This window comes from Strix uralensis, chromosome 1 (genome assembly GCF_047716275.1).
Source record: "Strix uralensis isolate ZFMK-TIS-50842 chromosome 1, bStrUra1, whole genome shotgun sequence".
Classification (NCBI taxonomy): Eukaryota; Metazoa; Chordata; class Aves; order Strigiformes; family Strigidae; genus Strix; species Strix uralensis.
In genome coordinates, this window is record NC_133972.1 from 104,017,518 (window position 1) to 104,042,299 (window position 24,782).

Here is a 24,782-nt window from a genome sequence, read left to right on the forward strand (position 1 = left end):
GCTCCTTGTCCAATGAAGCGCTAACAGTGCTACAGGTGCCTCAGGATGACACTTCTCTCCTTTTCCATTGCAAATGCTTCTGCCCTAGCAGTCTCTCCTCGCACAGTTTTAAAAGCAACGTTTTTACAAATATGTTCTGCAAAAGTGCATTCTGATTCTTTTAAAGATGGCAATGTTCACCTGCAGCTGTCTTATCTAATATTATTAGGATTGTGTGTTGCAATAACAAATAGGATTTATCAATGTTATTGTCAGTAACTGTCTGTCTGTCTTCTTACTTTAGGCAATTTATGTAACAGCAATATTTCCTTACCTTGTCCTAACTGTATTCCTTATTCATGGACTCACTCTACCAGGAGCCACTGATGGTCTGGCTTACCTCTTCACCCCAAATGTAAGTATTGCTGCTATAGTCAGAAATATTATTTTTCCTTTTTCTCCCCCTCATACCTCAGATTATATATTAATTTTCCAGCAGCTCCCGAGCAAGCTCTCTATCCAAAAGCTCAGCTAAGCTCTTTTTTATGAGATGAAGTGATTTAGTATTTTCATATACTTTAGCAAGACAAGAAGCAGTAAAGTATTTAACAGTTCAGTAATAAGCATATCTGAAAATTCTGGAAAATTGAGTATGTTACGGGTGCCTTGGTCTTGAATATGTAAGTGAAGCTAATGCACTTCACGAACAGAATTATCTTTCTGTTCTGATAAGGATGGGATTTCCCTGTCAATGCTACAGAATTTACACAACTTTAATCTTTTAAGAATTCACATGGAAAATGACTGAAGAATTACACTGCAAAGTGGTTTTTTTTAAGGTTGAAAGCAATTTTCTCCTACTCCTGTTTCTCCATAGCTGAAGTTTCCCCCCTCCCCGTAGCTGTCCCTAAAAGACAGACCTTCTGGAGAATATCCCTCTCCCATTTTTTCCTCATATTCTCAAAGGGACAGGAGTCCCAGATCCCTCCATATGCTGGCCATTTCAGAAGGACCGCTTTACACTGTTCTTAGTGGCCTTCTCAAATGCAAAGTCAAACTGTCCCACCAAGTGGTTGCTATCAACCATAGGCTCCTCACAGCTCTGTCTTTGTGCTAAAAAGCTCCATAAAGTGGTGAGTGTAGAGGAGAGTGTAGAGCAGAAGCCACTGACAGATGGTCTTGGAGCATCCTCTGCTTCTGCAGCCACAGCAGGGCTTCCCACCACAGGAACACTGGGTACTTCCCTTTCCCATCCTACACCAGGAACACAGTTATTAAAGAAAACACAATCCAAGAAGCCCAGAGATATTACATGCCAGCCTAGAAAGGAACAAGAGCAAGAGAAAGCTCAGATAAGACACTTCTTTTATCCCTCCCCCTGCACGCCCAGTGGCACAGGCACGCAGCTGAATGCTGTCAGAGCTCACAAAGGACAACCTGGGTCTTTACAGGAGACCAGGACATGCACTTGCAATTTTGTAGGGCTCAGACAGGACAATAAATGCTTGATGCAATGTCTTAAGGAAGAAAGCAGATTAGAAAACACAACCAGAACAGGGCTTGGTCTGTTGTCATTTGGTCTCAGCCCTGCTGTCAGATTTCTCCAGAAGAGCTCAGCCATCTTCAGGACTTACAATCATTTCACAGTGAACTTAGTACAAAAACTAGATTTGTGTGTATTCACAAAGCCTGGAGGTATCACTGAGGGGGACCAGATCATCATAAAAGAAGAGCTGGATGGTTTGCAGACTGGCGCCAGAAGTCACAATGAAAATCCGGCTGCAACCAACCTGCAGTTAATGATCAGTCGGTTTGAGGAAACAGATCCTCAGGACATCCTTGAAGAGTCATCTGAAGATGGTTTTGGTGATGAAATTGTATGTTCTTATCTACAAACATGGAAGAGCTGATGCAACAGCCTGGTAAGTGATATCTGCTATGGGTGTTGCTATTGCATGGGAAGTTATAGTGTAAGACAGAAAGATGGCTTTATTAAACTTATATGCCAACTGCTGTGGAGAATTTTGGCACTTGAAGGACTTCAAAAAGACAGTAAGCATACAACTGCAACATTTCCTTTCTCTCTTCTTCCCCTTAGCCCACAACTGCAGTACCAGTATTGCCTTTTCTGTTAGCCTGTTTGTTGAGGAACTATTCCCATCACTGCTGTCAGTAAATACATGCATTTTTCTTGTTACACTTCTCCACATGGGATGTCCCAAAGTGAGTTGTACAGGGGGGCTATCAGTTTGTGGGGGTTTTTTTGGCAAAGATTTACCTGGCCCACCCAGACCACATTAGCTGACAAAACTGCAAAGTATATTTCTTAAGTGTGTTCTGTTTTCTTCTTATTTCCTGTCTTTTTGCAGGAAGCTTGTAAAGTTTAGGCAAAATAAAGTAAGAGTTAGCTCACCTACTGTCTGTTTCAGCTTGCTTTAAAAGAAAAAATAATAATAAATTTTAAAAATCAACCTTCTTGACATTCTCTACTCATTGGAGGCAATCTTTTTCAGCTTTTTTCCAACTTTGTAGTGCAGCAGAAATTGTAGTTTCTCTGTAATAGCTGCCACATCCACTCTCTGGTAACTTACACCTCACTGTTGTATTTGAAAATCTGTGAAAGAATGTAATACCTAGTGCTAAAAGTCACATCTTACCGAGTTTCAACATCATAATCATCCAACTGAATTTAATTTTTTTCCTCAAACCACCATTGTTTAAGTTTATTCACTTTCCAAGTTCGTATTTTAGTTCTCATTAATAAATATCACAAATAATAACTGCATGCGTGGGGATTTTAAACATGCAAGGCCGTGGTTTTATTTTCATGCAGAAATACATCATTGGCTTTTTGCCATCTGACACACTTTCACACCTTAAATTCTAGAACAAGTAATGAATACGTCTTTTCATTGACTTTCAGACATGGAGAAGTCTGATGATTTACTCACCCTCTCTAAATCCTTGGCTACCTGGAAAGTGAAGCTGCCAAGAAAACAAAAAAGATACTGAAGTTATGCTCACAGGCACTTGAGGGGAAAGCAGAAGTTGTACAAAGATGAAGCAACACAGAAGCTGGAACAGAGACTTCTGGAAAGGTTCTTGGAGAAAAAAAATAATCAGAGGCAGCAGAAAAGGGATCCTGTCAAGCATCAGCAATGGTCTCTACACGGTTCAGCTTCTGCGGACATCTGTGTTAGCTCAGGAGCACAAATGCCTCCTTCTTCAGTCTCCTTCACATCTGCAAGAGCTTCGGAGACTGTAAATATTTGGGGGTTCTCTGGCAATGAACAATTCCAGGGACTTGGTTGGGCAACTGATGGCTGTGCCCAGAGCTCTGCAGCTTTTTAACGAGCAGTGAGAATAGTCAAGAAAAAGGCAGCACAGACACCAGATCCTCTATCACAGAGGCAATTTGTAATTTTTAACTCTACTTTGCAGTTTAGTTTTACATCTGATATATTACTGTGAATGGACACTTAAAAATCTTTTCAAGGTACCTGGTCTGTCCATATTGTTTCTGGTATTATTAAGGAGAACAAAAGCATTACCTTAATGAACTGCTGTCTTTAAGTGAAGTATTACTTGTTGGTCACTTGCTTATGACAAAAGCAATAGCTGTTTTTACACCAAAATTACACATCACAGGGATCCCAGTACTTTTTAATTCTGTTTTAAGAAAGTTTCTCTCTGTGTTTCACATGTTCAAGCATCCAAACATCTCACTGACCAGAGGGGCAATTATGCTTCCCTTCCTCACTCCCATGTTCGTTCGTTAACACTCTGGTTGTATACCTTCATCTACATGTTTCTAGGTTCAGCACATTTTTTCTTCTGAAGATACACTTATGAAATCCATATACCATATTAATGAAAATATAAAATAACATTTAGATTCATAATTTGCTTAAGACCAGATAATGACATTACCATGGCACGCTTGCCAGTCCACTATTTCTTCAAGTCTGGGGGTTGATTAGTATGTTTTAGAGTCAATAAATGCATTGGATCTAGCACCAAACTAAACTATCTCCAGACTCATTTGCCAAAATCTCCAGTCAGAAAGCCAGACTTGTAACAGTACATCTATCAGCACTGACAATTGACTTGGCAGCACTTAATCAAACTGTGAAGGCCATGTTGAATGCAAATGCTGAATTTCAGCACTGCAATAGCAATCTAGTTCCGCACCTGCACAAGGTCCTACCAGTGAGCACTCTGGCACTGGAGGTTTGGATATGATCTTTCAAAATAAACCTCTAGAAAGGTTTGTCTAAGCAAAAGCATTTCAGCCAGTAATGATTACATGCACCTGCTTGCTCTGCTCTGTAGTACAAAAGTTATACCAGCTCTGCTGTGGTCAGGGCACTGGCGTACTTGTGGAGAAATCATCTGCAGTAATGGCATTCACTGCATCCATCCACACCGAGGTGAACCCATTATTTTCACTCTTCAAGCTCAGGCCAGCTTCAGAGAAATCCAAAATGCTATTAAGGATCTTCTGGCATACTTGCCTCTCACTCATAGAACCATGGAATCATAGAATCTCCTTCAGGAAAGGACCTCAAGGATCATCTGGTCCAACCTTTCTGGCAAAAGAATGGTCTAGGCAAGATGGCCCAGCACCCTGTCCAGCTGAATCTTAAAAGTGTCCGATGTTGTGGAATCTACCACTTCCCTGGGGAGATTATTCCAATGGCTGGTTTGTTCTCATCATGAAAAATTTTCCTCTTGTGTCCAGTCGGAATCTCTTCAGGAGTAACCTGTACCCATTACCCCTCGTCCTTTCCACGTGACTCCTTGTAAAAAGGGAGTCTCCATCTTCTTTGTAGCCACCCTTTAAATATGGGAACATAGTGATAAGGCCTCCCCTAAGCCTTCTCTTCTCAAGGCTGAACAAACCCAGTCCTCTCAGCCTTTTCTCACATAGCAGGCTTCCCCATCCCTTGATCATCTTTGTATCTCTGGGGCCCCTCTCTGCACCCTCTCCAGCCTGTTCACATCTTTTTTGTATAGCGGGGACCAAAACTGAACACAGTATTCCAGTATTCCGGCCTGACAAGGGCTGAGTAGAGTGGAATAATGACTTCTTCATCTCTGCTGGTGAACCTCTTGTTGATGCAAACCAACATCCTTTTGGCTTTCTTTGCCGCAGCAGCACAATGTTCACTCATATTGAGCTTGTTGTCCACCAGGTTCCCCAGGTCCCTTTCCAAGAGCTGCTCTCCAGCCAGGTAGATCCCAGCCTGTGCTGCACTCCTGGATTGTTTTCCCAGGTGCAAGACCTTACACTTGTTCTTGTCCTTCCTACAAATGCTCCTAGTAGGATCATTCCTACAAACGTTCCTAATCATGTACTAGGATCAATAGCACACGCACATAGACACAACACAGAAAACACACAATTCACTGTGCATGACCAGGCCGCAGATTTGACTCAGACTGATGTAAAACAAAGTGAAATACTCTACAGCCCTGGTATTACATTTGGGCCAGCTGGTTTTTAAAACACTCATTCTTAACTAATACTGGTTTCTATTCGCCTTACTTGATAACAGATCAAAAAGTAATACGACTGGTAGGGTATGAATATAACACACCACCACTTAGTTTCTACAAGAAACAAATATTTATTAAGTGCATTTACATTTTGCACATTACTTATATTTTATCTTTTTCTTTTAGACTGTTTTTAATGATAAGATTCCTTCTTAGTGCAGCTATTTAAAATTGCATATTATTCTCTGTAATCTAACAATCACTGACTTTTTAATTCCTCTAACAAGTCACCCTTACATCAAAATTCAGATTTCACTCTGCCAACTTCTCCTTTTTCCTTATTTTTCCTATGTTGCCCTTCCATCTTTTATTGCTGTTTTTACAGTACTTTGAATCTAAGATGCTCTTTTTAATTAATATCCTCTTCTTGTCTGCTTGGGCTTTTAGTTTTTGTTTGGTTTTTTTTTTTTTTAAGCAAAGTTGGAAAGCTATGGAATCACTTTGTGTCTTAAATCAATGAAGGTTTAGCATTTATTTATACAGTTTTAGGAAGATAATATCCTTAAACTGTGTTACCCAATATGTGGATTAACAAAAAGAAATAAATTGAGGAAAAATGTAATGTACTGTCCCTATTGTGTGCCTAATGCCTATCATTTAGAAACACTTTTTTATCATCAGACAGAAGAGGTATACAACGAAACAGATTCTATAATTACTACACACATTTAAATAGACCAAATTATGTATTCAGAAATGCCTGCTTTACTGGTTTACTTGTTTTGCACTAATTTGCATTTTCAGTGTATTTAGATGACAACACAACTCACAATTTCAGAAGTGATATAAGCGATGAGTTATGAGAACTGGGAGAGAAAAATAAATTTTAATTTAAGCCTAATACATGCATTTATTCCAATTATTTCAGCTGAACACTTTGAAAAATCCCCGCGTATGGCTTGATGCAGCTACCCAGATTTTCTTCTCTCTCTCTTTGGCTTTTGGAGGGCTTATTGCTTTCTCGAGCTACAATCCACCAAAGTAAGTGGAACTACAACCTTTATAAATTGACTAAATTCTTGCTGTATTTTGTGCAATTTTCTAAAATTTTCAAAACTCTTTCCTTAGAATATTTATAAAGGATCCTCATTTTTCTAAAGGATCTTAACAGCTTCTGTCTTTCTGAAAAGCCAGATAGATTTTCTAACAGGAAGGGGAAAAAAAAGTCTAAAAAAATAAAATGTTTGCAGAAACACCTGAGAGAATCACAAATGAAATACTGCCTTTTTTCAGTCACTTCACTTGTTTGAATGTTATTTCTAGAAATGACTGTGAAAAGGATGCTGTGACAGTAGCAGTTGTGAACAGCATGACATCCCTCTACGCTTCCATCCCAGTCTTCTCTGTTTTGGGGTTTAAAGCAACCACAGGCTACTGGGACTGCTTGGACAGGTGAGAAACTTGTATTTCCGGTGTTATATTGTGGTGTCAACGCCTAAATAGATAACGCGTTACTTGAAAAACATGCATTTGGTGAATTTATTTTCACTAAAAAGAAAAAGCATCTGTATGAAGAAGTCTAATACAAAAATAAAAAGTATTATAGTATTACAGCACTGAGGCAAGAATGATCAGGAGTAACATTTGTAAGAAGCAAGTCTAATTATAAAACAATCCACTGCAAGAGGTGCATCAAGGATCACATCTCAATCTCAGACTAGCATGAGAAGTTAAAAAATCAACACCTTTTCCTATTCCACCAGATTCACTAAATTGTTAAACACAAGTGGTGGAAATGGTCTGGAGACCCGATAAAATAAAAATAGAAATGTTTTAGAGACTGCATCTGCATTTCCAACCACATCATCTGCAAACATTTAAACTAAAGATATTTTGGCTTCTCTGGCAGGAATATTATCAATATCATCAATGAATTTGATCTTCCAGAAGAAAGCATCGTGCGACAGAACTATACGGCCTGGATTAATTTCCTAAATTCATCATATCCAGAAAAAATTGCTGGACTCAAACTGAAAAGCTGTGACTTTCAAGAATTTCTTGATCAGGTACCATAATTGCTTTCAGCAAAGTAACCCTTAAACAAAATAAGTAGACGGACTGGTATCTTCCTTTTTCTTACAAGTACTTGTACTTTACTCTACTTGTGATGAATATATTATACTTAATCATGAAATAAAACAATTTTTTTTCAAAATTTGAAATAACAACACTGCTGTAGGACAGTCTGAACTCAAAGCTGCCTGGTGCAGCATGCAAAATTACACATTATTATCACAAAACTAATCTTCAAAAGTGCGCCTACCTGGAGCCTACCATGGACACTAGATTCAGTCCTACTTTGGTTTACAGGAATAAGCACAACAGAGAAAACACATCTAGCTGAAAGATTATAGAAGAAGGATGCTGAATGGGAGTTTCTTAAATCCATATTGAGAAAAGAATCAAAAATCTATTAAAATGTTCACTGTTTGCCTTCAATCACATATATGACCATCAGGAAGGTATCTTATCACCGTTTTCTCTTTTATCTTCCTTTCCACATCTTTCTATTCCTTCTTGTCCTCTCCCTTTTAAATTTCCTCCTCGCTGTACAGGATCTCACCAACATTTTAATTTTTTTTTTCCCCTAACCTCCCTCCTCCCCAAGCAAAATACATTATGATCCTCTATCTTTCCTTCTTTTCCAACCCTCCTAAAACATTTCCCCTATCACTAAACACAGATGTATCTTCTATGTTTACTTCTCCAACCTCATTCCACTTGCTCCAGTGAACCCACCCAGTCCGGTAACTCTCATTTACTACTCACCCATTTGTACTCCCTTGTTACAAGTCCTTACCACCTCATGAGAAAAGAATAGGGCCATGGTTGGAGGAGAGAATAAGAAAGAAAGGAGCTTAAGAAAAAAATAAAATAAAATTTTAGGGCAAAAGGGTAGACACATTTGCTAGAGACAGAATGTGCTAATCCACAATAGCCTTAACACACAATGATGGTGAAATAGGCTATTTTAGTCACATGATGTAAAAGTCCAAGGACAACATTCCAGCCCTGACATGAGTCAGTTTCTGTTTTGCCTGGCTTCCTCTGATGGCACCTATTTCTGATTTATGGTTTGTTTAACATATTTTACTTCCAAATTAGAGCAACATTAGCATTTTTCAGTGCTTAGATTTAAATACCCTTGTCCTTGGGAGACTGAATTCAAAGAAATTTGGCTGAAATTGGGCTTTTTAGCCTTTTCTGCCCCAGCAATTTTGGATTTTTTTGTGATCAACAATTCACCCAATCTCTTGCAGCTAGAGTGCCACTCATATCCTTACTTACATCTTTTTCTTTCCAGCAGCTATTATATCACAGATTTTTTTAAAAAATGTATTTAAGATGGTATTGGCAAACCAATTGCTATTTCAATTACAACTCTCAGATCTGCTTTACTCCGGACCCATCCCTCTGTGCAAGATAAAATTCTGGTCTATGATTGTCTACACATCTCTGATAGACCATTTAATATTAAAATTCCCACAAACACTCCCTATTAACCATTTTCTCAATTGCTGGCTGCCACAGAGCCCCACAAGTTGACCAGCAGCCTTGACTCCAAGGAAGGACAGAAGTGGGTTATAATTCTAGATGCATGAGAAACTACATTTACACCATTATAATGTGTATTTTTATCTGTTTGTGAATTCTGCAGAGTGTATCAGGAACTGGCTTGGCCTTCATCACTTTCACCCAAGCCGTCATTCTCATGCCAGGATCCCAGGCCTGGGCCATTCTGTTCTTCATAATGTTGTTCAGCTTGGGCCTTTCTTCTATGTTTGGGAACATCGAGGGAGTCTTCACTCCTCTTCTAGAGCTTCAAAGTATATCTAAATCAATACCCAAAGAGCTATTATCTGGTAAGGTATTTGCTTTGCTTTGTTCACAGAAGGTGGCTTCTTTATAGATGCGCAAACTACCAACCGCTTAACAAATATCATAGAGGGATTAAGAACTTGTAATATTAACGTAGCTATCTCATAGGGTTAGTAAGGGCAGTGGATTGTGTTGGCAGAAGATAAGCACATAGATGAGGTAGCAGTTTTGGCAGAAGCTGTCAGATGACAGCATTATATTGCCCTTGCCAGTTTTTTTCTTAGCTTGCAAGAGCTGCTTCAGTCTGAAAAAGCTTGATAAATTGCTTTTCCTGGAGTCAAGTTCAGTCTGAGCTGTTGTAGACATTAGGAAGAGCCTTGTCTTCACTTAAGCCTTTGGCAGCTAAACAAGTCGCTTTAAAGCAACCAGTGACATCAGCTGATTTGCCATAACCACTTGCGCACGAACTTAACCACATTCTCACAGCTGTAAGACAGGTCATTCACCCCTGTTTCATTCAGGTTTGTGTTGCTACAGATTATTTCACACTTACTGTGAACATGCCAGAGTAGAAAATTAGCACTTGGAAACTGAGGAATGAGTGCGTGAGATCCTGTTCGTGCACCAAAACTGGATTTTTTTCAAACAGAGACAGTTACTGAACCCAGCCTCCTCCTCAAGAACCAGACTCAGTGAGAGTCTGAGAGATCCTACTGTGAAACTGGTCTAGAAAAATTTCTGGCAGTTTGAAGTAATAGATTAACACTTCTGCAACGTGCCCTTTTAAATTCTTATGGGCAATATTGCTCTCATGCCTTTTTTAGAGTCTTCCTGTGGCATCTAAATTATATCCTTCTCATTTTACAACTTTTTATGTAGAAACAAATTTATTTACAACTTGATGAGGTAACCATATTATTTTGAAATTGATTTTCCAATTGTGAGCTCTTTTTTTTAAAAGAAAAAAAAATGTCTGGAGCCAATTTTACACAGCATTGAACCAAAGGCCATCTCAGAGTCAGAAGCAATTAGCAACACAGCACAAGGACATAGAAATTGATTTGCAGCCCATCTCTGCATCCAGCAACACCTTCCCTCCTTCCCACTTTTTCTCTCAATTACCCCAAATCTGTATCTTGGCTAAAAGGGGAACTGACTGTACAAAAGTGTGGTGAAACCTAAACCATACACGCCAGGACATAAGGAACATACACATTTGTAGCTCTGGGCCCTCTGAGGAAATGGGGGACAGAAATCCAGGGAGCCCTTACACTTCTCCAATGCCAGCTGCCTGTGCTTTGAGTCTGTGACTGCATGGAAATGAGGGCACTTGAAACTCACTACATCAGTCAAAAATGAACATAGGGCAACAGCACAGCACAGCCCAGGCTGTCTGCTGGAAGTACTAACTGAAGGATGCACTGAGTCACACGACTGCATTCCTCCTGTAACAGAGTGGTGCCTCTTGGCCAACACACAGGGGAAAACTGAGTTTGAGAAATGGTATTAGCTCCCCTGAGACAAAAACAGTTTGTTGTAGCTCCATAGAGGGAGAGAGAATAAAAATCACTGGAACAAGAGCAAAAATAACTTAGAACAAAAATATACTTACCAAGTTCAGTTCAGTACGCCAATAACAAAGATACGTCTTTTTCTTCAGGTATAATATGTCTAATTTGCTTCCTCATTGCTCTGTGTTTTACGCTGGGTTCGGGGAGTTACTGGATTGACATATTTGACAGCTATGCAGGCTCGTTGCCTCTTCTAGTCATCGCTTTCTTTGAAGTGATTGGGGTTGCATATGTCTATAAAATTAAAAGGTACGTTGGAAACAGGTGGAATATTTTTCTCATAAGAGACAAATGCATTTTCCTCTCAATCCATGTATGTTACATACAGGTATACAATATTAACATATTTCTGTAGCATTTACCAGTTCTGTGAATGTAGATAATCATTCTTTTCTTCAAGTCTCCTATATTTGTAAAACAGGAAGGACAATCTCTGCATAGCACTTATGGAAGGGGGGATCCTAGGTTTAAAGCTAGAAAGTCAACAGCCATTGCAGTTCTTTGCCCAGGAGGAGTTACACCATCTTTCAAATAGCCTCCTGTTACTGCCCTTTTTTTTGGTATACTCTTCTATTTTTTGTTTATCATTTTTTCCCCTCAAACTTCACAGTAAGCAACAAGCAGTAACTCCCCCATGTTAAAAGGCTCAACCTATGTGCTGAGAATCTCTGTAGTCACAGACACCAATTAAATTCACTCTTTAGTTTAAAAGCTTTCCTACATCCTTTGTAATTGTAAATGTCAGAATCCTTACCTCATTTTGAGTAAAACTTCCCTCTCTATTCAGGGCCCTTCCAGTCCAGAAATTTCCTCAATTCTCAATAAAGATTAATCTCTTCCCCTATATAACTTACTTAGTTACATGTTGGGACTTCACCCTTCCAATTCTTACTCTGGCACTGGGATCATGAAGGTCCTGATTTTTTGTGGATCAGTTTGTATACTGTATAGGTAATAAACTCATGTTTGGCCAGTGCTGTTGCATATCAAGGTGTATCAGTATCATCTCAACTTAAATCTTACCATAGGCTATGATTTTAAAAATAAGAAACTGAAGAAAAAAAAAATCTTCCTGAATTACAGCTAAAGTCCCTGCATTAGATTTTTTAGATTCACTGTTAAGATCATCATCATAAACAATTTCACACATCCCTCTTGCTGCCCATACAGTTAGCCTCAATCTGTCATGATGCAGAAGTAGCAATAAAATCTGGTTTCACACACTACAACAGACTCTGGATTCCATAGCACCTGCATCTTCTCTGTTGTGCTAGTATACATATACTTTTTCCTCTTCATTACTATGGGATATGAGCACAGTCAAATCACTTTTTCCTAGTTCTCAAGAGAATTTCTAGTATCTTCAGTTAGATTAACTGAATTGAAGACAAAGCTGGTGTTTGAAAACACACACACAAAAATTGCAATTCCTATTCCAGATTACAAAACTCTTTCCAACTTGATAGACAGAGATTATCATGTAACTATCAAACCCAGAACCATATATCTACTGTTCATTCAACGTACAAAACTGTATGATGTACCTGTAAAAGATCAGCTCTGTGTCCAAACGACTGCCACTAGTGACTGCATAGGCTGCAACAATTTGATCTGATTCGTTTGGTGGTGGTTAATTCAGATTTCTTCCTAACAAGCTATATTTGTTCCCTTGGCAATTTTGTCTTTTTTAAAATGAATAGTTCTACAGAACTGCTGTAATATTTTCATCACTTATTTGTGCTTAGAAACCTTAGATTAGTTGCTCTAAACTGAGTTGCAGTAAGCTGACAATGTAAACTCATCATTCATCCCTGGTAGGGATCAATAAACACCTACTTTATTGATATTATTATTTACTTAAGTCTATAGTAAGTTATTAAAGAAGGATTCGGAATAGAAAAGATATAGGGAGCTGTACCATGTGTTTAAAACTTATAGAAAAATATGAAAAAGTGAAACTGTTACTACTTAGATTTGACATTATCATAAACATGCCTCCTCTTAAAAGGTTCAGTAAAGATGTGAAATGGATGACTGGACGAAAACCCAATCTCTACTGGCAGATCACATGGAGGTTTATTAGCCCTCTGCTCCTGCTGATTGTCTTCGTGGCCTTTGTTACTCTTCAGATACAGAAGCCGCCGAGCTATACAGCCTGGAATCCTAAATATGTATGTTCCCAAATATTTTCAAAGCTTCTAATAAAAGCAAGAGTTGTATATTTTTCTCCCCTACCAGATCCTTTAAAATCATTGATATCTACTGCTTACCTACATAATGCAGCCTGAAGTGATGCAATGTTCAGAATGAGAAGGCTCCAGTATGCATAAAGGTTACACATACTAAATGTGTTTCTGTTAAGAGCCTCTTCTTGAGGAGTCCCACATACTCCATGCTCCATATTTTTTATGGGTATGTGTAACGCAAAGAACTGTTGAAGTGAAATGTCTCACAGACACCCCATACCTACAGGGGTTCAGAGGTGGAACAAATGCATGAACAGAGTTTTAGAGCTGCATAACAGATGCCAGGGATGAAAACATTTCTCAGTGAGAATTACCAATGTCACTGGGGCCCTGATGAATATATAAATGTGTACTTTTGACAGACGGACAGGGAGGGAGGCAGTGGTCCAAGAACAGTATTAGTTAATTCAGCACCAGAGACGTGTCAAAGCTGAGAACATTTGATCTGGGTGTCACTGTCTCACGTCAGTTGCAGTTTCTTGGATCCCTTTCAGATACACCCTATGTAGGGATTTGAAGATCAATTCTGGTCTTCAACTGCACGAGCATTACACAGCAGCTGTGTCTCCTCCAAACACCATTAAGTATCTATCATCCCAAAATAAAACTCATAGCCACAGACTTGCAGAAATTGCATTATCATCATTCCCTCAAAATCTCTCATATAAATTTTCCCTATTCGGCAAAGAGCACGTTTGGCAATTGCTGAAACCAGGCAAGCTTTGAGTACTAACAAGAATAATCAGAGCTTAACTCTTTGGGCAACTCCTGCACCCCTAGGAATGTGTCACACTTCCAGCTATAAATCTTTGAAACTGTAAAACATTTACAGCCCTCTTTAGACCCACGAGAAGGGGATACAGAGGACACAGCCACTGAATGCTACTGCAGAAGCAAGAGTAAAACTTCTGCTATCCTTAATGTAACAGCATAAGAAAGCGCAAAGGGAAATCATAGCAAAATGTAAGTGTACCTACGAATTATTTATTTTGCTTGTCTTTTTATCTCCATAGGAAGGCTTCCCTATGAAAGAGGAGAAAGTTTATCCACCTTGGGTGCTGGCCATCTGTGTGCTGTTAGTTGTCCTTCCTTGTGTGTTTGTACCTCTGGTAGCACTCTTCCATCTGATCAAACGAATGCGCAGAAGCAAGGACTCAAGCCTTGTACCACCAGAAGTTTTTTCATGTCAGGGGGCTAGTAGCAACTTTTCTCATCCAAAAGAATAAATACCCATTGTATCTGCCTGTAAGTAAAAATAAGACAGCCTTTGTTAGACACGATCAGCTGTAGTATGGTATCGTCCAACCAACCTGGTTTATGCAGTTCATATGCTTACAGTCAATCACTAGCACTCCATAAAGAGTGCTGCCATGTTTCCTTTATTTTCAACCAATTTCACAACAGTTACATTAATCTTGTCCCTCATACATCCTGTTGAATCCTACATACTGACCAAGTACCAGCCCCATTGCTTTAAACCTTTTCACGCATTACCAACTTCATGTCTCTCTCCAGACAGACTTTAAACTTGGAAAACTTGCTAGTTATTGCAAGCGCCTGCTGTCTTCCCTCACTTTTCAAAAAAAATTGTCTAAAAGAACTGTCTGTTCCTAAGGATCAGCAACATACAAATTGGAACACAATCACCTACAGTTTCATTCACTGACTCCCCTCTGAGCGATGTAGAATGAAAGGTTTTGAACAGTAAGGACTCCTCTTGTCCATTACACTCTACTTTTTGTAAATCCCAATACACATTTAAATAGCAGTTATTTTGTGATTATTTCATGTTCTCAAGCATTGCAAAGAGCACAAATAAAGCATCAGCAGTAAAAAGAATGTACATTAAGTAAATCCAAGTAATTAATTTTGCACAAATCTCTTACCTTAGCAGATACCAGAATTTATTGCAGTGGAAAATACTGTGAAAACATATGTCCCCAGTGTTTTCCCCTTATTTCTCATACTGAACACAGTAACTGAATACTGTAATAAAAGTGCAAATGTATGGAAGCCTCTCAGTGAGCTGCAACCTTACATGGCAATGAAGTTAATCTTTACTTAAAAACAGGTTCCCCTGTACTTGCCTGCAGATCCCAGCCACTCTGCAGTGAGAGAAGACAAGAATTCCTTTTGCAGAGGTACTTGAGCAACCAGCAGCCTCTGAAAAAATACAGGGAAAGTATGTGAGGATAAGCCTTTAGGCTGAGTAATTAGGAGAGTCAAGGAAAGGAGAGGAAGATTAAGGAAAATGTAGGTTATTTCAGTATTTAGCCTTGTGATAGGTTACACACTAGTAGGGCTTCATAATGGGTAACAGGGATTTAGCCACACAGTGAAGAGGAATGAGACCAACTCAAACTCTGCAGAGCAAAGGCAGTTACCTGACACCTTGAAAGGGGCACAAGGGGACTGAAAGCCTGGGAGAGAAGAGGGGATGATTTTTATCTTGCTGCTTAACAAAAGAACAGGGTAAAGAAAGAGAGATTTATTTTTTTCTTTAGATTATGTATCCCCCTCACACAGCTGCTGCTGCAACCTCCTGTCCTGCCCTAGCGTGGATGGTAAGACTCTCCTGGAGCAGTGATGGTACTAGAAACAGCAGCATCCAGTCTGTCACACCAGGCCACCAGAGGATCAAAAGCACACCATGCCTCTGCCTGCTAGAAGGAAATGCACGGGTAAACTGTCTGGGTGCACAGCAGTTGCCAGGGCAGAACTTCTTGGCCCTTTCATTATGTGGGATGAGTAGTACCTCCTGCAAAACAGCTAAATGTCTGTCTCCACAAGTTTTTATTTCCAAAAGCTGCAGACTTGGCCAGTGGTCTGCATGATGATGTCCAGCAATTCCCTATGGTAGCCTGCCAACAGTCCCAGTCCTTCAAGTCAGTTCCCAGAATGGAAACACAGCTTCTGTTAGCAGAAACCTCACAAGTCACAAAGGTCCAAGCAAACTTCTTGATGTTCTGCAGCTGTGCACTGCAAAAGCTCTTTATAATGATACAGAAGATTTCAATTGCCACTCTGCCTGTTGCAAATTAAATTTGAAAGGTTATGAGTGAAAAAAGGCTTCCATAAAGAAAGAATAATCAAAAAAACCCCAGTATAATTGCAATTTTGAGCGTATATTCATATAAGAGTTGTAAATACATAAATAAGATTTTTTAATTACCTAAAGTGTACACTCTATATTCATGTCTCTGACTACAGATAGCTAGATGTTCATTAAAAACATATATGCAGAGTATATGCAGCAGGTTTAAGTATTTGGTCAGAGATCTGTTCTGAAAGAAAAATACATCCAACTAATACAGACACAAGCTGAGAAAGGAATTAAACTACAAATACAAGACATTCAAGTCTATAAACGTATCCCAAGTCACTGTCATGGCACTCACAGACTTCTTGACTTTTGAGCTGCCCCTTCCCATTCACCAGAAGGGAGACTTCGTGGGTCACTGGACACGCAATTCAGCCTGGGACGGAATGCAAGGGAAGAAAATTTTCAGCTCCAGTAACTACAACTCACGGCAGAGAAATGTATTAGCTGAAGTTACTGTTTAGCCGAAGTAGGCATGTAGAAAACATGCTGAGCAACTCTTGCAGGAACATTGCTTTTCTGTTCTCAGTGCACTTCTGATGTGACCTCTACTAAAATGCCTGTGCCAAAACTGTAGCCTTATTCCAGTAAAATTAGTGCTACAATCTTTCCCTTCCTATTCATATGAAGCATAACATCTTATATGTACTTTTTTCTCTTCAATAGTATGACTGACTTTGTTAACTTACTCAAGTAAGCACGTGCACGCAAACACGAAACTGAATCTGCATCAAAGTCTTACATACTAAGCACCTTCTACTTCTGCTCAGTCTCCTCACAATCTTTCATCTGCATATCTGATCAGATCTTCTTTGCTATAATACTCTGCTGTGAACTCATACCGTTCTGACAAACAAGACTTTTCTAGAATTGTCTAGGCTATAAGGACAGCCTGGATTCTTTGGAGGTAAATCTGTAAAGGACACAGACACAGGCATGGTGATATTCAGCCTTAAGCAGAATCCATAGCCCTAAGACAAGGAGCTCAAGTACCTGTTAAAGGAAAAAGCCTCAGAAGGAGCACTGCAACAGCATTATACATAAGGAAGCATCCAAATGATCATAAAACGATAGAGAACAGCTGCAGCGAGAAAAGCATATTCCTTCTGGAACAGTTCCCTACATTGCAAAATTTGATACCTACCTCAAATTGAGAGTCCCAGTCCATAAACACCTCCCAAAAAGAAGCAGTGAGAAGGATGCATTTGACGGACGCATCCAGATGCTACAATTTCCTCTAGAGGAGCTTCTGTCAAATTCCTCCCTTCCAGCCCTACAGAGAGATACTAGAAAGCAACTTTCAGCCCTACCACTCTTCATCCCCATACAAAGCCTCCAGCAAGCTGAACAGTGGTTTGCAACGCTTGCAACATCAGTTGCACAGTGAGTGCAGTTACCTTCAGTGGCTTAGCTGTCAATCTCTCTACTTCTCCTAAATACTGAGACACTCTCAGCCTTCACCCCAACCTTCAAATCTTTTGCAATTTTCCCAGCTTTCCAATGATTGTTGAAAATCCACATTACGGGTTCAGAATGTTCCTATTTTTTTTAATATTTCCAGATTCAAGTTATTCAATCCACTGAAACATTTCCTGTCAGCAGTTGCTGTTTAATGTACTACCTTGCTACCAATTAAGTAGAAAATATTTTACCACCATAATACATCGCACTATTTCTTTTAGAACAGTTCCGTACAGAAGTAGCTTTATGGAATATTTCTACCTTCCCAACAGTATAAACATCTAATTTTAGAGCATTAAATCTATGCCACTGCTATGGCTATTCTATTCCTTACACATATGCTCACAGCATTTTTTTTCCAACTATCATAAGCCGCAGCAGCAAGTACAAGTTTCTAGCACAGACTGTCAGCTCTTCTTTAAACTTCCAGAGTTTCCGTTTGCTAAAACACACAGTAGTTTCAGCATTATTTTCAGTTGCCTTCTTAAATGGAAGATATTTTAAATTGAAATAGTCTTCTCTTGTGGTTTCTGAATTGTATTTGTATCTGTTTACAAATAGCCTTCAGAAACAGCAGTTACTGTTTAAAACTGATGACTCAGCAAGTAGTTACAGGGAAAGGCAAACATCGGCTCAGGGAATTGCAAGCATTACACTGTATGCATTTTTATAAAATTACGCCTTCCTCTGAGACCACATCAGCAGTTTATATTATGACAGTATCCATTGTGATACAGAGCAAAAATGGGCTAATCTAAGCCATTGGTGAAGTTTACATTCCCTCCATTCCCCATGTCAGAGCATCCTGTGGAAGCCACATAAAGAGGCAATGACGCTGGAAACAGGACACATTGTTCTGAGCCAGAAGGTGGAAACAGCCCCATCCTCTTCTAGAAGGGAGCATGCTGAATGACATTAAAAACTTCTGTCTCTAACATTAACATTTAGAAAATGAAACATGTTTTTGGCTCACATGGAAAAATCCAAGTTCAAAGGCTTAGAAGCAAATCTATCCATAACTATCTTGGACGGGAGCACAGAGGTTTTCTTGTAGTCCTCCCAAGCCCACCTATCTGCAATGCCTTCTGAAACACCAACCAGTTCAGCACAGCTCTTGCTACAGCTACCCACCCCACTAATCCAGGACACTCTTGATCACGCTGAAAGTTTGCCTTGGGACAGCTGTTCACTGCAGAAAGGCTCCCTGCTCTTCCCAGGGGTCCATCCTCCCCCATACGGATTTGTGCAGTGGTATCCTGGCTCATGAGGTATCCTTTCATGCTGCCCAACCCCTATTCCAGACCGTTCTTTGAAAATAGGTGTGCTCGTTGGCTCTCGCGAAACGATTGCACTCCTCTGCCTCAACCTCCCCTGAAGGTTCATGCAGAACACAACGACCAGGACAGAGTAGGCATGCCCTTCATCCCCGCTGCTGCCCACCAGCAGAGCCTTCTTCAACGTGACACACAAAATGCACAGCGCCTGTGTAGTAAGAGTCAAGTGTCAAAATTTGTATCACCCACAGCTACTACAGCAGGAAAGGGGAAAAGAGGCAGGCAGGAAGGAATGCACAGCAAAGAAAGTCCAGGCAAAGGGTGAATGGCCACAGGTAGGAGCAGCTCCAGCCAAAGCGTAGGAAGTTCTCCAAGTGCTCAAGTCTCATCCCCGCCAAGGCCCTCGTTGGAGCATCTCGCTGCCTCTTCCTGCCACATGACATAAACCAAAGCCTCCTGCACCACCAGGCCTCCCTTATGCGACGCTGTCCATGACAGTGTTCCCTCACACCAGTATCACTGCAGAACAATGCGGGGGTGGGGGGTTTAAATGTTTGAGATGCTGGCTGGGGAGCAACAGGGCTGTTCTTCATCTGCTCTAGTACCCGCAGTTGTTCTATGGCTTTTTTTTTTTTTAATTTTTAACAATGCCACTTCATAGAAAGAAAAAAACAAAACAAAACAACTGTATGACTGACTGTACATTTTGAGAATTTGAACTGAGTTATGATGTTAATGGACAGGTTGCAATACTGCAAATCAGCTTCTAGGAGCCGTGTTACCAGTCCCTGCGTGGTGGTGGTCTGTCCATCCTTTGAAAACACCTGCTGAGTAACACCACCTACACTGTGTTTCACTCCAGCAAGATATCCTCCATCTGCTTTGAGAAAACCTCCCAGTAGCTGCTGTTTAGCCTAATACAGAGACAGAAAAATCCTAACAGGACATCAGAGTAATGCAAATTCAACACAAGAGAAAAAAACATATGGGCAGGTTTATCAGAGCACCCACAGGCCAAAATTCAGCTGTGCACAACACAACACCACCAGGGCTAGACTGTACTTCAGTAACACTATAGAGCCAAAGATAAACCTAAATAAAGAACAGGAAATGCAAACAGAAGAGTAATCTACTCAGTATATTATCTAACCAAGAACTTCTGTTTTGTAGGTATAAATGCACCACCATCATTCTGTGTATCACTGCATTAAAAGTATCACCAACTATTCAAACTACATAAAACTTACACTAAACATAACCAGCTTTGATGCTGAAATTTTGGCATAGTTGTGTTCTCCAAAGCATAAAATTTCTAACCTGTACATCTTGCTAGGTAGTGCCATGAAATGCACTTGCCCTGTGCAGGTAACTGTCCTTCAGGACATAACCCAGCTGGGCAGGTTATTAAAGATTACTATAAAATAAAGGTATTGGAGACATGTACTTGTTATTGAAATTATCAAGACAATTTATTATAAAAGTCTGCAATACAGAGAGGCAAAGAACAGTTCTTCAGAAACACCACACTGAAACAAGGAAGTAGATCTGTTTGTACAGAACAAAGCTTAATGATGCCTTCATCAAGAAGATGGGAATTACTGAACGAAACCAAATCAATTGCTTCAAGTAGCCTGTGAATTTACAGGCAAACACAAACAAGGTATTAACAAAATTGTCTGCTCTTTTTAAGTCCTTATGTGGTATCTGAGAAACAAACATGGAAAACTTCTGAGTGAACATGCTTTCGGTCCTATCAAAATAAACTACAGAGAAAAGACATCTAGAGATACAACATTTATTTTCAAGCCTGGAAAAATTATGAAATAAACTTCAATCAGTTAATCCAGGATAGCTTTGAAATCTTGACAAAGAGATGGTTCTGTCACTGCCTTCAGTAGTGCCATAGTATCCTTTGGGATCTTCCTGAATAGCTGCATCTTACCTACCAAAATACCAGAAACAATTCATTACCACTGCAAGTTAACAATTCTGTTTTACGGAAAATGCTAATAAAGTAATGAAATCAATACTAGCTGAATCCAATTAAAAAGCTGGAACACCTGGAATATGGACATTAAAAAAAGCTATAATAAAATACACTGCTATTCCTCCACCCTTGAAACAGGCTAACAAAAAAAAGGTTAAAAAATCATATGTTAAAATATTAACAAATTCAGAAAATCAAGGAGCAAATTCCTCCTGCTATGTCCTTGTAACACTTCTTTGTTTGGATTTAAGAATTTTACAGATTTTTTGAAAAGTGTAAGACCATTTATTCAATAACTATATCCACCAAAAAAGGCCTTCTGTCAAACCACAGTTACTTTGAAACACCCTATTTTAAACAACATGAAGGACAAGGGACAGGTCCTTATGTGGTTGCTAATGTTTACCTACAGCAGGAAGGTATTCCCAAACTGTTTCTTTACCCCTCTACTTTCAGATATGACATCAAAGTAGCCTATTCTTAGAACTGACATATTCAAAAAGATTAAAAACAATAAAATCACATGGAAAATGCACCTTTTCCTATAACACTGGCCACAGCAATCTTCCCTGCTGTGCTTCCTTGTAAGAGAAGAAAGGCTAACTGGAAAGCCACCCTTAAGGTGGAAAATTCTGGAGACTAAATGAGGCTCTTAAATCAGAAATGAAATTTTTGTAAGAGGACATAATAGTTTTAAAACATAGAAGGTCATTGAGTCTATTGACAACAGAATTATCGACAATAAAAAGGACTTTTTAAAGATTAGGAAGAACATGTAAAATCCTAGCAACAGTTTAAGTCCATTACCTAAACAGAGTTGGCAAGATTGTCAATGGTGCAGAAAGGCAGAACTGCTCAATAAACATTTGTTCTGTATTTGGAAAGGAGACAGATGATGTATTTATATCTTATCATGATAAGGAAAGACTTGCTCCTTTCCCCATTGATAATAATAGGAGGGATGTTAAAGAGTAACTATGCTTTAAATACTTAACTCTGAAGAATGACGACAACTCATACTGACAAGCCCCTGATGTTGATATTTAACAGGTTTTGGAATAGTGGGAAGAACCTCCTCCCCAAAACCTAGGAGCTTGATATTGATTCCAATGGAGAGTAATGGAAAGGCATGTGCAGGGACACAAGAAAAAAAAATTCAGTTTATATCAATTCCTGTCAACAACATGATCTTACAGGGGTAATAGATTTTATACAGCCAATACAAACTCCAAAATGACAACAAAAAGTGTACTTGTTAAGTCAACAGAGGCGCTATTACCAGCCTTGGTTATCTCTGTGCTACAAACTGCTGTGCCGTATAGAGATACTGAGCTAACTTTACATGAACACACCTAAGAATCAGTGACTTCCCTGCCACAGCTACTCTGACATCCACACGTGCTACCTGATTTCCAGAAGTAAGAAAAACTTAAAATAGTGCTTAAAATTAGCTCCAGTGTCTCTACATAATGCTCAGCTCCGTAGTCTCTACAGCATCTCTATAGCACGATGGTCTGATCACAACAGCATCACCCAGGAATATGTCTGATGCAGACCAGACAAAACTAACTTACAAGACTGAATAGAAAACTATCTATCAATGTCTCTTTAAATGGGTTTTAGTGCACTCCTGCAGGACTGGGAGACTTAGTATCTTACTAAATTGGAAGAAAATACAAATACAAACACCCCATACAATCAGGTGACTGCAAAATAGCCTTCATCTATGATCAGAGATCTAGGAGACATGGAAATAATGTTCACACCAAGGGCATGCATATGACTTATCACTAGAGATCCAAGATGGCTTTGTACAGCTTTACAGTACCAGCAACCAATGCCCCACCTTCCCTCCTGCTCAGCCCCTGGGTGGGGCATCTGCTGCCTTCCCAGTTCCTTCTCAAAAACGGTTTGAAATGATTTTTAAAACCTCAACCAACTCTTAAAGGAAGGAGAAAGGTGGGTGGGAAGTAAATATACACGCAGTCAAAGCACCTCTCAAAATTACAGTCACCAGTAAGTATTCGAGTTGGATGATGAGCTGACCCCAAACAGCTACTCTCCTGCCAAATTACCTAGTAGATGTTTTAGGTGCTTTTCATAAAAACAGCAACTATAGAAGTGCTCCACCAAGTATTGTATCAACCCTTGCAGCACAGGTGGAACGGGGCTACTGGAAGTACAGGTAAGGTTTCAGGGGGCTATAAGCAAATGGAGATCTCAGAGATGGCATTCGAGTTACTTGGGCCCCAGTGATCTGTTGAACAATCACAGCAAAAACTTCCACCTTAAAGTTTTACAGTAAAAACAAGTCACAGCCTGTTAATTGTTTAGGCAGCCATTAATCACCCATTAATCTCTGAACCCTTGATCTTTCAGCAGTGTACTTGAAGTCACAGGTATTTCCAAAACAGACTGCGCCTTGTAGATAAAAAAAGAGTTGTCTTGACATTATGGACTTGAAGAATGGATTCTGCCTCAGAGAAGGTAAGATTTATGAAAGAATAGCTGGAAATTACTTTTTTCAAGAGAATGTCACCACTAATTTTCTACCTGGCCTTGGACTTTTCCTGTTCCACCCCCACAATACCCAGCAAGTACCCCATTAATAGTTCTCCCCAGGAATTTAAGAAGCAAGGTTATTCCATTTCTGCAAGGGCAATTCTCACTGCCAGAGAAGACAACTGGTAGATGGTCAGCTTTGCTTTCTTGGGTTAGAAACTGTGCATACAGAGTTAGGCCTGGACCACACGCAAGTTTCGGGTCAGTACTGTGGTTAGGCAAGGGACTGCATGTGTACAGCAGAAAGAACCTAACGACAATCAATATTCAGACTGGGAAAATTCCACCTCTACTTCCCAGCCCCTTTTCCCTGGTATCTGTGGTGGTGTGATTTTGTGGACAGCGGAGATCACTTTTATAGCAGATGCACAGAATCACAGAATCGTCTAGGTTGGAAAAGACCTTGAAGATCATCCAGTCCAACCATTAACTTAACACTGACAGTTCCCAACTACACCATATCCCTCAGCGCTATGTCGACCCTACTCTTAAACACCTCCAGGGATGGGGAGTCCACCACCTCCCTGGGCAGCCCATTCCAACGCCTAACAACCCGTTCTGTAAAGAAATGCTTCCTAATATCCAGTCTAAACCTTCCCTAGAGCAACTTGAGGCCATTACCTCTTGTCCTATTGCTTACTGCTTGGTTAAAGAGACTCATCCCCAGTTCTCTGCAACCTCCTTTCAGGTAGCTGTAGAGGGCGATGAGGTCTCCCCTCAGCCTCCTCTTCTCCAGACTAAACAACCCCAGTTCCCTCAGCCGCTCCTCGTACGACATGTGCTCCAGACCCTGCACCAGCTTCGTTGCCCTTCTCTGGACATGCTCGAGTAATTCAATGTCCTTTTTGCAGTGAGGGGCCCAAAACTGAACACAGTGATCGAGGTGCGGCCTCACCAGTGCCGAGTACAGGGGTAAGATCACCTCCCTGTCCCTGCTGGCCATGCTATTTCTGATGCAAGCCAGGATGCCATTGGCCTTCTTGGCCACCTGGGCACACTGCTGGCTCATGTTTAGCCGGCTGTCAATCAACACCTCCACAGAAGATGAGATTCTGCTGAAAATAAAGCCACCTGGGCTGCACCTCCACCCTGAATGTACTGTGAGATTCAACAGCAAAGCATGCACAGAGAAGGATGGGGGAGCTGTGGCTTGGATTGTGGTCTGCCAGTCAAAGATCCTAAGAGCAAAACCTTCAGCATTAGATGACAACTCAGGTGTGCTCT

General features: G+C 40.1%; 2 protein-coding genes across 3 annotated transcripts in view; one reads left to right on the forward strand and one right to left on the reverse strand.

The window, feature by feature from the left end:
- Positions 1–15,028, forward strand: part of LOC141946292 (sodium-dependent neutral amino acid transporter B(0)AT3-like) — a 31,725-nt gene extending 16,697 nt beyond the window's left edge. For both annotated transcript variants that reach the window (XM_074875805.1, XM_074875814.1), the window contains 8 exons: positions 284–394; positions 6,407–6,519; positions 6,802–6,930; positions 7,388–7,544; positions 9,197–9,401; positions 11,018–11,177; positions 12,937–13,099; positions 14,188–15,028. In XM_074875805.1, the coding sequence (XP_074731906.1) occupies positions 284–394; positions 6,407–6,519; positions 6,802–6,930; positions 7,388–7,544; positions 9,197–9,401; positions 11,018–11,177; positions 12,937–13,099; positions 14,188–14,400 (1,251 nt within the window). In that variant the 3' untranslated portion in view covers positions 14,401–15,028. The remainder of the gene's footprint in view (positions 1–283; positions 395–6,406; positions 6,520–6,801; positions 6,931–7,387; positions 7,545–9,196; positions 9,402–11,017; positions 11,178–12,936; positions 13,100–14,187) is intronic.
- Positions 15,029–20,453: 5,425 nt separating this feature from the next.
- TERT (telomerase reverse transcriptase) overlaps positions 20,454–24,782 on the reverse strand; it is a 36,267-nt gene continuing 31,938 nt past the window's right edge. Inside the window, exon 16 of the mRNA XM_074875778.1 lies at positions 20,454–20,951. Coding sequence (XP_074731879.1) covers positions 20,848–20,951 — 104 coding nt within the window. The 3' untranslated portion in view covers positions 20,454–20,847. The remainder of the gene's footprint in view (positions 20,952–24,782) is intronic.